Source organism: Phodopus roborovskii, unplaced genomic scaffold (assembly GCF_943737965.1).
Source record: "Phodopus roborovskii unplaced genomic scaffold, PHOROB, whole genome shotgun sequence".
Taxonomy (NCBI): domain Eukaryota; kingdom Metazoa; phylum Chordata; class Mammalia; order Rodentia; family Cricetidae; genus Phodopus; species Phodopus roborovskii.
In genome coordinates this window covers 35613911-35627566 of record NW_026126525.1, presented here as the reverse complement: position 1 = coordinate 35627566, position 13656 = coordinate 35613911, and the positions used below count along the sequence as shown (strand labels likewise).

General features: G+C 39.3%; 1 protein-coding gene across 1 annotated transcript in view; it reads right to left on the bottom strand.

The window, feature by feature from the left end:
* Positions 1-13180: 13180 nt before the first annotated feature.
* The window catches only part of Pds5a (PDS5 cohesin associated factor A), a 94175-nt gene continuing 93699 nt past the window's right edge, over positions 13181-13656 (bottom strand). Inside the window, exon 32 of the mRNA XM_051198426.1 lies at positions 13181-13537. Within this exon, the coding sequence (XP_051054383.1) occupies positions 13181-13537 (357 nt within the window). The remainder of the gene's footprint in view (positions 13538-13656) is intronic.

Below are 13656 nucleotides of genomic sequence, written 5' to 3'. Positions count from 1 at the left end.
GAAAAGGAAGGTATCTGTTTACAGTTAACTTTATTTTATGGACTTAGACAAAATGGTTCTGTATTAATCACATTTTCTAGTTCCAAGGAGTTGATGTTTAAAACCTGCATTTCCATCCTTCAGTCCCTGTTGAAGTAAATGCATATCCATCAGCCTGGTGGTGTTACTGAGGAGGCAACTCACTGTTCTCACTGTTGCATAGCCTTTTCTCAAGCATGACTTCCATTGTCTACATAAAGTGACACTGTTTGCACTGTTGAAATGCACACTACAAATACAATACGTAAAGTAGGGGAATGATGGTGTCTCCCTTGCCTGTCATGTCTTGTTACTGCTTTCTTATACGGCTAAGACCTCAGAAGTCAGCAATCATCACTGCAAGGTGTCATGATTGTGTCACCTTTGGCTTGGTTCGTCCACCACGCTGCTGTCTGATCAGGTGTGGCACAGGTTTGTCTTGTTCAGCGGCAAGTGGATCCCATGCTTGCACTGTGCTGTTACTCTGATCATGTCTGCTTTTTGTCACCTACTCTTTACAGACATCATAATAAAAGCTAGACAATTTCTTTGGGAGAAAAAGAGACTTATTTAATGTAATTTAAAGACTTTTCCAATAGAAAATGAAATATTATTGAAAATATCTATTTTTTAGCTTTCAGCAATTGATGGTGCTTTGTTGTGGTGTGTGCTGGAAGTTACTGCCATTATAGGGATTTTCATTAACCTCACTGGGAAAGAACCTTGCTTGTTAGCTTCTTTAGATATCTATAAACAGTTTGTTAGTAATGGTAAATTCTGTAGGAGGGTCTATTCTGAGCCATTAACTTCCTGTAAGGGGAAAATGGGCTGGTTACCAGAAATACCATTGAAGCAGGGTGGGCTGCAGGGTGGAGGGTTGGGTGTTTGTCTTGAGAATTAAAAACTACGAAACACTTTTGTATACAACTGAATTTTTTAAAAAAAAAAATAAACACATTTTTAAAGATGTTGAATTTTCCCCCTTATTGGGAATTCTTAAAAGTACATGCATGCACATCTTGTCCCCCATCCCCCCTACTCGTGGTTTATGTATTATTTCTGAACAAGGAATTAAGCCTTCCCATTAAACCAGAAACACAAAGATGCTTTCACTGGTTATGGTAATGGTGCATGTGCTAATATATTTGCAAACTGAAAAGGATGTAGGTTTCTGGTTAGACTTGCTTATTTGTACTTGGGGCATTGACTGGCTGAGCTCTGTCCCAGGGTTTTAAGTTCTCCACTTCAGTGGTGGTTGAGGCAGCACTGTTCAGTTTTCATATAAACACAGAAGTCCTGCAAAGACTGCATGGTACCGTGAAGACTCTAGATGGAGGTGGTATGTACTGGAATTTAAACTTAGCCTTTTACATTAAGATGACTGAGCTTGGTGGTGGATGCCTTTGATTTCAGCACCTAGGAAGCAGGGAGCTACGGAGATGTGTCTGAGGCCAGCCTGGTCTGTACAGTTGCAAGCTCACAAGAACTACATACATAGTTAGACTCTATCATAAAAAGCCAAGCTTTTCTGATCCTGTTCTATATCTAGATATGTTTTGTGTTGCCTCATCTATAAAGGTCCAATGAAATGGTAGCATTATCCAGTTTGATGGTACAAAGCTCCAATCGCAGCATTGGGAATCAAGGTGCAACACCACACCATGTTTCAAAAACTAAGAGTAGGGGTGGTAGGTAAAGCACTTTCCATCAGGATTGTTGTGTTCAATGCATGTGCATATGGGTACACCTTGCAGATTGGGTGACAATGAGGAGGATCTTGAGGAGGGCTCACTGGATTTGATGCTACCTGGTTTTGTCCCCAGTGTTGGGATTACAGGTATATGTCTATGCCTGGATTTTTTTCTTTTTTTAAAAAAATGTGCTGGGACTCAAGCTCAGTTCCTCATATGAACTGAGCAATCACCCTTAAACTTCCTAACCATCCCCAGTGCCCCTTAGCTTTGTCACAACCTGCTCAGCAAAGTTTTGGGGCTCAGAGTGGAGAAATGAATAGTGAAGTCAGCTGGAGCAAGAGGTAGGCAGGACAGGCAATGAGATGGTGGAAAGGGAAGGCCAGGTATGGAAGAGTAGTGGGAGGTGTGAGGTGCAGGAGATGGGGAGCACAAGGAAACTTGCCAGTTTTAATTTCTTAAAAGTAGAGATTCTGCCAGGCAGTTGTGGTGTGGGTCTTTAATCCCAGCACTCAGGGTACAGAGGCAGGTGGATCTGAGTTTGAGGGTAGTTTGATCTACAGAACTAGTCCCAGGACAGGCTTTCAAAGCTACAGAGAAACTCTCTCAAAAAGTAAACAAAAGCTGAGGCTCCTACCTTTGTCGTTGGCCCAGGTTATGATCCATACAGACAGGCTGGCACAGGAGCTCATAGGTAGCTGTAGCATGTGTGAGGCACCAGGCTCCATTCCCAGTACTGTGTACCCCCACCCAAACCAGCGCCTTCAGTGATCACGTCTTACTACCCTTCATACTTGTAATTCCTGCTGGCCCCTGTGTTTCTTCTTTACTACCCTTTTCAATTGCTTTTCGTATGTGCTAGTATTACTGTCTTCATCAACCACATCTGAGTAACTCAGTCCAGCATTCAGGAGGCTGGGTAGAGGATCACCAGAGTTCTAGGCTAGCCAGGGAGATATTAATGTTTGAAAAGTAAAACAGAAAACCTCAGAAGACTACCAGAAAACCAAACCCAAAACCCCTTCTGGTTCTCACAACTGAGTCTGTCCTCAGCATCTTCATGCTAGGATTGGTATGAAAATCCATAGCTCTTCAAGTTAGATAAGGAACCAAAAACAAAATTAAGCAGCGTGAATTGCTTTGTGGCTTGGATAGCTATGGCTATGGCTTAGCAATAGCATGCTGGCACCTGTCATCAGTGATGGTACCTGTGGGGCCTTTGAAGAGATATTTATGCCACGGATCAACACCTGCAGTAACATCACCAAAGAATGAATAGATGGGAAGACAATGTAACTGCAGAGAGCAAGTGAACCTAGGAGCTTGATAAATTAGCTGCTGCACGATGCAGCACTGGGATGAGAGTTGACCCAAAGTCAGACTTCCTGTTGTCCAAGCAGACAGGTATGACTTAGGATCTTACCATGGAAGGAACTTGTCTAGAGATGGACAATCCTCAGAGATCACAGTAACAGCGTAAAAATGAGGATCCATGTGTTTGCCACATTTATTTTGGCCATGAGAGTCATCCCCCTTGTTTGTAGAGACTGGCTCTCTTACTGGAACTTGGGGCTTGCAGGCTGGGTAGCCAGAGTTGTGCTACAGAGAAATCCTGTCTCGAAAAACCAAAATAAATAAGGAGTAAAGACCAAAAAAAAAAAAAAAAAAAAAAAAAGTGCTTTTAATCAATTAATGCAACCAGACCACAGCATAAAAAAGATGTGGGCTTGGCCTTGTGTGTTGAGAATTTTGTGAAGGCTAGTGTATAGCTCGGGGGCAGAGAGAATAGGTCTAACATGTATGAAGCTGAGGTTCAACACCCAGAATTGCCAAAAATGTGTTATGTGTATATGTGCTTTTAAGATTCCCCGGGAAATAATACACCTACTACTACACAGTCCACTGATAGTATGTAATTCAGCACATACATTAAAAATATATTTAATTGTAAAACAAGTTTGTTTCAAATTTAAATAAAAAATACATTTAATTATACCTCAATAAAATTATAGAGAAAAAATATTTTAAGTATATAATTCAATAATTAATACACAATTTTGTACATCTACCACCATCAATTTAAGAAGGTTTCACTACTCTTAGCAGAAATCTTATCTCTTAGGAATTACTATCATGATAGGGTCTCTTGAAGCCCAGTTCAGCTTAGAAGGGCCTAGGCTTCCACTGCAGTGATGCACAATACAGGGTATAGTGGTGTAGGCCTATAATCCAGTATTAGGGCTGGAGGGGTAGAACAATCCATATAAAGGTCATTCTTGGCTATATAGCTAGGTTCATTATCAGCCTAAGACACAGAAGATACTGTATTAAATAAAAGCGAACCAATTCCTGCTACTCACACTGCTGTCCATTCCCCTGTCGTCTCAGAGGGTTATCTGTCTATTCTAGCTTCTACTGCTTGTCTTCCATACAGAGGTCATGCTATTTTTTAAGATAACAGATGCATGCACAAAATGGCTTACCAAATTGAGAATAAACTCCATGTACCTTATCATGATGGTGTATATGACTTTACTATCACATCAGTTCCCAACTACTTTCCTCAACTTTTTTTTAATAGGGACTTGACTGTGTAGTCCTGGCTGGCCTTTGCAGACTAGGCTAGCCTCCTGGGATTAAAGGTGTACACCACTACACCCATCTAATGCGATAGATTCTGACCTTGTATTAGGCTGCCCCTTCTAGATAAACTCCAGTTAGTTCTCTTTCAAGTTCCTTCAGAAACAGTGAATGCAGTACTGTTTACAAAGAGAAGGGATTTCTTTTTGAATACGGTCTTTGCTAGATAATGACAGGAGCAACTAAGTACCAAGTGGAGAAAGGCGGCTGTTTAGCCACAAGTATTCACAAGGGAACATCATCTGGAAATGTCCCCACCTGAAATCCTGATCATCACCTTGGCCCAAAAAGGATATACAGGAGACATTGTATGTCTGTGCTAGAATTTTAGGCAAGACAACCAACCAGGTTACCATTCTTACAGCATGTTTGTGTTTGTAAAAACTTAAAGCTCTGGTATCTAAGTAGAAGTCTAAGGCTTGGATGGGGATAGCAATCCCAGCTCTTTAGGGGTAGAGGCAGGAAGATTAGGTGTTCCAAGATCATCCTCAGCCACAGTGAGCTCAAGGACATCTTGGCCATGATCCTGCACAAAAAAGCAAACAAACAAAAAAAACTAATTACATGGGCTTGGGGGTGCTGGAGAGTTTAGAGATTAAGAGCTTGCAGAGGACCTGGGTTTGATTCCCAGCATTCACATGGGGGCTCACAATCAACTCCAGTTCCAGGGGATCTTAACACTGCTTTCTGAGCTCCAAGGACACCAGGCATGCATGTGGTGCACAGACATACATGCAAGAAAAACACTCATAAATGAAAACCACACTGAATAAACTAAGAAGGGGGGAAAAGGAATGGGACAAAGGGATGGAATTCTGAAAGTTCTGCACCCTGATGACCATATTAGATGAGTAGGCAGTAAGTGTTGTTGTCAAGAGCTGGTAGACTTGTTGGAGACAAAGAAGGGTCAATACATCTGTCCCTCAATAGAGAGATTGGTTGAGGCCTATAAGAAGTAACCCACCCAACCCCCATAAGTACTTAAGGCCCATATAAAAGGGTGTAATGGTCATATATGAGTGACACCTTTCTTCCCTTTTACTTCATTGTGAGATTTGCTAATCATATACTAAATAACATACATTTTTGTTAAAGTGCTAAAAGATATATATTGTATTGTCTCGAGAACGATCAAAAAAAGTTCATTATAAGTGTATCCCCCAAGGACATATTCTTCACCTTTAGAATCTGTGACTATCAAGGTGCCAATTATGGGGAGCATCAAATATAATATGATAAACCCATTAAAGGTAAAATACAAAGCTAGCCTGATGGTCTGTCTTACCTCTTATACCGTCCATTATATAATCCACTCACTATCCATCATTAAATTAAATATCATGCCCACCATTTGTGGCCATTTGCCACAGAACAGTAGGAAACAAAGGTCTTTGTTAAGTTCTTAGGTTAAAAAACAGACTGACATTTCCAGAGATCCTTTAGAATTGATTGTTCAGTATCTTCCTCTTCAGCCACATTAAGATACAACAGAGGCTTGAATGGAAAGTGTGCAACCACACTTCATAAACCTTTGACATGGGGGCATGAACATTCAGCTTTCCACACTTCTATATAATGCTGCATTTCTTGGTTTTATTTGAAACAGTGCATATTTTTAAGCATTTTATGGAAGGATTTTACACTCGTCATTTACACAAATTACAAGGTTCTGCTTAAAGTCTTTAAAAAAATTCTAAAAATCCAGCCCATGTGCAGCACAGGGATATGCAAAACTACTTTACATTATACACACTTTTTATCAAAGGAGATACAAAATTCTGGCTTGTAGGTTTTAGACAAATACAAGAAGCTTCAAACTAGACACAAAGGGTTAACAGTAATTCTCAAATATAAGTCTGCACTTTTGTGTTGTATTTCTCTGAGATGTAAATACCAAATTCCTAAGAGATTTACATTTTCTTTTTCAAAGAAAACCTGACACATTTCCAGTAAACAAGTCCCCCTCAATTTGCTTAATCCTTGACCAGTTTACTCTCCCCTCTCTTAATACCAGAGATCTAGTCCTCTTATGCTTGCACACCCATGAGGAAGAGACCCTGACAGTATCTGTTCTGCTGCAAAAACTCCAAAAAGCCATAATGGATGTGGAGGGTGCTGTTGTCCTGTTTAGTATACTAAACACTTACAGGCCCTAAGAATCAAACTGTGTGACTTCAATCTCCTAAATAGAATACACCACTGATTGACTGAGGGACCTTACTGATCTGTATGCATAGATACTCTGTCAGCGTATTGGAGGCAATGTTTTGTATTTTCTAGAGGGTTATGAAGAGCAACAGGAAGAAAAGGGCTTTTAGGCCCTTTCAAGAAATATTGTTTCAGTCATTGGTATCCATTGTTCCAGCCATCTTCTGACACCGAAACATGTACATGTAAAATAGATACACTTGAAAGAAGCCCATCTTTCACCCAGCCAATTTATAGTCAACTCTCAATTATCTATGAGAACCTAAGTGACATATGTTATCTGTGATTTTTATTGTGGAGAAATTTCGACACTTCAATGATTTAATGTATTCCATCCAGACCAAGTCATAATGCGAACACAGCAGCACATTCTGCTATTACTTTGGGAACAAGCCAAAGAGGCAGGCAAAACCTCTGAAGATGAGAAAAAATTAATTTCAAGTTTCTCTCAATCGCTCTTGCAGGTGCCTTCATTATTGTTTGTGGTCACTACAAAACTGACCACCTGAGGCACAACCACTATTTTACATAGATAGCTGAGAGTTGACTGCAGTCATTTTCTTTGCTTCTCTATGACTTTAGCCCTTTCACATAAAAATTCATAAGAAAGGAAAGCATGATAAAAAGATTAAAGACTTCCATAGGACATCGAGAAGCATTTATTTTATGCAAAAATTAAATATGATTATGTGCACACAAATGGTGTACACATTATCTATGTAGAGCAATGAATGCCAAGGAAAATAATATTGATGTAACAGTTGTCTGTAAAATAAACTTAAAAACTGAGCCCCAATTACCAGACAAAAAATAAAATGCTTATTTCCTAATAGCGTGATGCTGCAAGTTGATAGCAACCCTACATATCTCAGTTTCTTACAAAGCTGCCAGTGTCCATCTACTTCTATAAAAAGGAAAAAGAAAACACAAAACAAAAACAAACAAACCCAGCCTTTTTTTTACATTATTAATAAAAATATGGTGACAAAAATTATAAAACCAAATCCTGAACAATCTTTACTCCTTTAAAATCCCAAATATTCCAATATAATCATAGGAGTAAAAACCATTTTAAAGTGATATTCCTTATGAAACAATATGTACACTTATTGCAAATTATATTAAACTAAAATGGGAGAAATCAGAAGGGTTTATACGACTCAAAAATCAATAATAATTTTAATTATTTTTTCATTCTGATAAAAATCAGAAAGCAACATGTATAAAATTGCCACGACATTACTTTTCATAGCAGGGAACAGAAATCTGTACATCTCATTTTTTTTTTTTTTTTTTTTTTTTTTGCAGAAAAGTAGACAGGCAGAAAGAATAATACATAAGTTTCCAAAAGGAAAACAAAGAAATATGTCTTCTGCTCAGTAGACACCTGCTCTCTTGTGTGGCTTTAGGATGGACGAGTCCTCAGTGTCAGTGTAAGGACATCTGTTATTCTCTTTAAATGAAAACTGCAGCATGGAAAGAATGGTTATTATGCCTTTAAGCTCCAGATATGTAGGAACTGGAACCAAGTGTTAAGCAATTTGCTTAATTATTGACTTTTCACAGGAAAAGTCTGGGGAGGGAGAACAGAGACGCTTTCAGCCTCTCTCTAGTCTCTGCTGTACATGCCCACCAAAGCACTGTGGCTGTGGAAAAAGGAAGGAAGGAAGGAAGGAAGGCTAGCTTCTTTCAGTTTTCAAGGCAGAAAGTGTGTGTTTGAAGTGAGCTTCGTTTCCTGTTTGGGAACATTTGAATCCAAGTTTTTACAGAACCTGGACTCTGCTTCTGTTTTGGCCTTCATTTTCTCCCTTTACAAGTCTCTCTTTACCTTGGGAACAGAAGAACACAATGTTAGAACACACGGAAGGACCAGCCTAACAGAACCATTTACCGTGTTTGACACTTTCAATCTAAAGTCATGAACTAAAAATCACTTTTCAGATCTGGAACTTCTCTAGCTACATAAAAATAAAATGCCAACATGAAAGGTCTGCTTTGCTGCCAAGTGCTGTGATCAGTGCTTATTTGTTTAATATGCTAAAGCCATTTACCTTGAATAACTGCAGGTTTTTAAGCAATTCTTTTAAAAATGAAATTACAGGACAAAACTACTTCTAGACATTAGACAGCAAATTTATAAATAGCAAAGCCAAGTCTTGATTTCTAGACTATGTAAACAAACATAATTTAGAACACTAAATAATAATACACTCTACAAAAACAAAACCAACCAACCACCCAAAACACAACAGGTGGAAAATGTCATTTGGGTCAGTTAACAGGTTGGCAGTAATACTTCTTTGACAGGTAGAATGTCTATGGGGTACAGGGATGTTTACTGAGAACAGGAGCTTACTGAAGAGCTGTGGCTGTTCACTTGTAGATGACATAGATAGGCAGTGTACATGATGGAACACGGGCTTTGCACATGCTTGACCCATACTCCCTCATATTTTTACATATTCTTAACAAATTAATCAGTGGTATGAAGACTATGACTCCTTTACAGTTCACCTTGGGAATAAGATCGAGTCCTAAACCCGTTAAATTCACAGAAATGGAATGCTAAAAGGCAAAGTCACCACAAGGATTTCCAGAGGCTTAAAGATAAATGCCATGCTGTCTAAGAGCCCTGTGCAAACTGCAGAGCTCCTGGCTGTTCCCACACTGGCCAGTGAGATGTATCATGGCAAGAACTGGCTAGACTCCATCTAATCTGTGTCCCAAAAGAAAAATAATGTTAATGCTATTTTCATTGAAAAGAAATTTACTTATTAGTGAAAGTATATGTATATCAAACTTCTAGATTAGCCTGGCATGGTGTCACAGGCCTGTACTCTGCATATTCAGGAGGTTGAGGCTTAATAGTAAGTTCAAAGCCAACCTGGGGCAGTATTTGACAACCCTGTCTCCAATAAACAGTTGCCCACCTAGCAGAAGGCTCTATCATCTCACTGCAGAGCAAACCAGGAATTCCAAGATCCTTGAACTCCCAAGATCCCACACTGAGCATGTCAGGTAGACATGGACATGAAGAAAACCATCATCCATTATCTTTCTTTTTAAAGTTCAAATTCCCTACAAGTTGAAAGTTTGAAGACTGCCCGCTGCTTTGCTTATTTGTTAGAGAGGTTCTCATGAAGCCCAGCATGGCCTCAAAATCCATTCATACCCAAGAATAACTTTCAACTTCTGATTCTCTGCCTCCAACTGGGAGGGAAACAGGTAATTTGTGACCTCGCCTACCTAGCTAATAGGATACTGGGGATCAACCCCAGATATTGGTCAATAGCAGGGAAGAACTTAATCAACCCGATGTATCCTAGTTACCCCCACTGATGTTTAATAATAATTTCTTTCTCATGAAATAATCTGGCCTTCAGTATAAGCAAAACATTAAGAATCAGTACTATTTACTAGTTTTTTTTTTTTTTTTTTTTTTTTTTTTTTTTTTTTTTTTTTTTGGTGCTTGTCTTTTATTTTTAATCTTTAAATCTATTATAGGGGTTCAGTGGATAAAAGCACTGGCTATTCTTCCAGAGGACCCATGTTCAATTCCCAGCACCTAAATGACATCTCACAATTGTTTTTAACTCCAGTTCCAAAGGATTCAATGCCCTCATAGACATACATGTAGGTAAAACAAGCATACACATAAAAAATGTGTTACATTTGCTATGGGGTGCATCAGGATCAGGCTCTAATGCTTTAGTTGGTTCTCTCTGCTCTGTGGGACCTGGAGCTCAGTTGTCAGTCTTGGCAGTGAGTGCCATTACAGGCTGAGCCATCTTCACCAGTCCCTTGTTTCCCAAAATTTTTTTGTAAATATAAAAAGTTTGAGCACTAGCTGACCTTGAACTCATAGAGTTCGCCAGCTTCTAAATTTCAGGAATGGGATTAAAGGTGTGCACCACCACCACTGGCCTTTGCTTTTGTTTATTTTGAGACAGTTTTACCCTGTAGCTCAGGGTGGCCTGGAACTCACAGCACTACCTTCAACACAGAACTTAGTAAGCAGTTTGCCTTTAGCTAACAGATCCAGCACACAATGGAAAATTCATATAGAGAAACATCATTCTTCAAGCAACAAAACTTAGAACCAAGATGAACATCCAAGACCTGTTTCAATAAAGTAAGATAAACGGGGTGGGGAACAACAAAGGGAGAAATAACAGGATACTGAATGCTCACAGGGTAAAAAATATTTCAAAGTAAGTAAGTTAGGAAAATATATTTGCAGCCATCAGTGTTAATAGGCTACTGAGCTGGACTTGAACTTTATTTACAGCAATGGCTCCTAAGGTAGAGCTGACCACATATACTCACGGCAAATTTTCCTAGTACTAGCACACACACACACACACACACCCACCCACCAGGCATTGTCATGTACCTGTTATATCAATGGTTCTCAAACTTCCTAATGCTACAACTCTCTAAAACAGTCCCTCATGTTGTGGTGACCCCCAATAAATACGTAAAGTTATTTTCATTGCTACTTCATAACTGTCATTTTACTACATTATGAATCATAATGTAAATATTTTGGAAATAGAAGTTTGGCAAAGAGGTCACAATCCACAAGTTGAGAAACACTGCTTTTCAGGTAAATCTAACCAACTATCATCATGGTTTGCTTCTTATCATTGGATATTTCAACTGCTCTAAGTTTGCGACCTTCCAAAACTACTGACTGGGGACTTGTCTCTGCATTTGCTCTGAAGAATGTCTGAAATATGTTGGTCTAGTTTAAAATATGATTATGTTAAGTTCTTGATGTTTATCCAACAGTTACTAAAGTCATGGAAACATGCAATTTCGAAGGATCACACAGATGAATTACAATAGCCAACATGCAAATAAATAATCTCACAGCATTTATAATAACAGTATATAAACAGCAGGAAAATTAAGACAACTGAATCTTGAAAGCACAGTATTTTAGGGTTATAAGACTGGAGCCATACTGTGTTCGTTTAATCCTAACTTCGTCGCTTATATAAGCAAAGGGATAGAAGGCTCTCTCCCCTGTCCCCCTTAGCCTGTGACAAGGATAACACATGCCCACGGAGGACTGGGTTGAGCATCAGTGCACTAACACACACCTTTAGTTCAGCCCCAAGCACTGCTCACAAAGAATTGCATTAGTAACAGCTACTCTAACAGGTTACACAATCCTAATCTGAAATTCTACAAAATGGAAAATCACACACCTGATTTCAAGTGATGTAGATATGCTAAAATATCAAATGAAATTACCTTTTTTCTTTTTTGTTTTATTTTTGTGGCCTCAAACAAAGCAACGGTGACCTTGAACTTCTATGCCTTTATATCCAAGTTTAGATGATTTTGGGAACAAAGTCTAGGACATTATCCATGACAGACAAACACTTTATCATTTGAGATATACCTTCAGCTCATATTTTCAGGATTTGTGTATAAAAAAAACGTAAGAAGGTATGGTGGTTCATATCTATAATCCCTGCACTTGAAAGACCAAAGCAGGAAGATTGCCAAGGGTTAGGCAATGGTCTACAAGGTCATCTCCAGGCCAGCCTGTTCTACAGTAAAACTACGTCTCAAAACAAACACCCAGTGGTAGAGATGGCTGCTAGGGTGGCAGCACATGCCTTTAATCCCAGCACTTGCAGATCTCCCTGAGTTTGAGACAAGCCTGGTCTACAGAGTAATCCCAGGAGAGCCAAAGCTACATAGTAACACTGTTTTCAAAATCAAAACACACACACACACAAATCACACGCGTGCACATACACACGCAAGCACTCGAAAAACTGTGAATTTTGCATTAGATTTGGTTTCCATCTCTTAGATATCATTGTATACATGCAAAGGCTATAAAATTCAAAATCTAAAATGGATCTGCTTCCCAGCAAACAGTCAACTTAGATTTTTATGTAGCAAACTACCTTCTGTACAATGTTAGTGACGATTTGTATATTCACACCATAGTATAATATCCATCACCACCCATTTCTAGGATCAGCACCCTCAACTGAAAGAAACATCATCTACATTCCTAAAGTCTGTCTCCTCGGTCTTCTAGAGCCACTACTGCAGAGACATCACAGAGGCGGCTAATCACCAATTGCAGGACTGTGGTTCACACCTACAACCCCAGCACTCAAGAGGCTAAGGCAGGAGGACTGCCTAAGTTCAAGGCTTGTCAGGTTTCAAACAAACAAAATAAAACTTCAAATGTCCTGAATCACATCCTTCAGAGACTGTTTTATTTAATTGAGCATAATGCCCTCAAAGTTCCTCCGTTCTGTAGTATCTCTGAAGGGGTAATTTAAAAAACAAGTTTAATTCTTCTTGTTCTCTCTCCCATTTTTGAGAAAAGGTCTTGCTTCATAGTCCAGGTTGGGGTTGAACTCATTAGCTCCTTCTGCCTCCAAGGGCTGGGATTACAGGTGGACACCATCACTCTTGTCTATTTTTATACATATACTATACCAATACATGTAATGAAAATGTTTTCTATTTTCTATGAAGTGCCAACACGGGGAAGCATGTTTTTCCAAAGCAAAAATCCATCCTACTCTGAATACTTTGCATTGTCAACACTTCCATGGTCCTCGACAAGGTGAGGGTGAGTGTGTACATTACCTTTGTAAGTCAATTTGTCTTTCTGCTGGCGCTGCCTTTTTGGCTCCATCGTGTAGCTTGGGCGCTTTGGCATTACTTGCTTCCAGACCCCCAGGGCTCTCCTGGCTGCCTGCAACTCTCTTTCTTCCCTTGCTAGTGGGTTTATTTAAATCATCATTTTTGGTTGCATTGCCCTGAGATTCAGATTTGGGGCGTCGTCCTCTCCTAGGTTTGGAAGGGGCAGGAGGTCCCGACTCATCAACTTTCTCGTCTGCTTTTTGTTGGATATTCTCAGCACCAGCTGCTGTTGCAATCCTTTTCTTTCCTCGGTCACTGCTCATGTTGCCTTGGGTAGGCTGATCAGAATTAATTTCCTACAAGAGCACAAAAACAAATGAAAACCTAAATTCCTTACATACCAGAGCATACTAGAAAAGATTAGAATTAAAAAAATAAACTCATTTTTAAATTTTGTGTGTATGTGAATCCAATT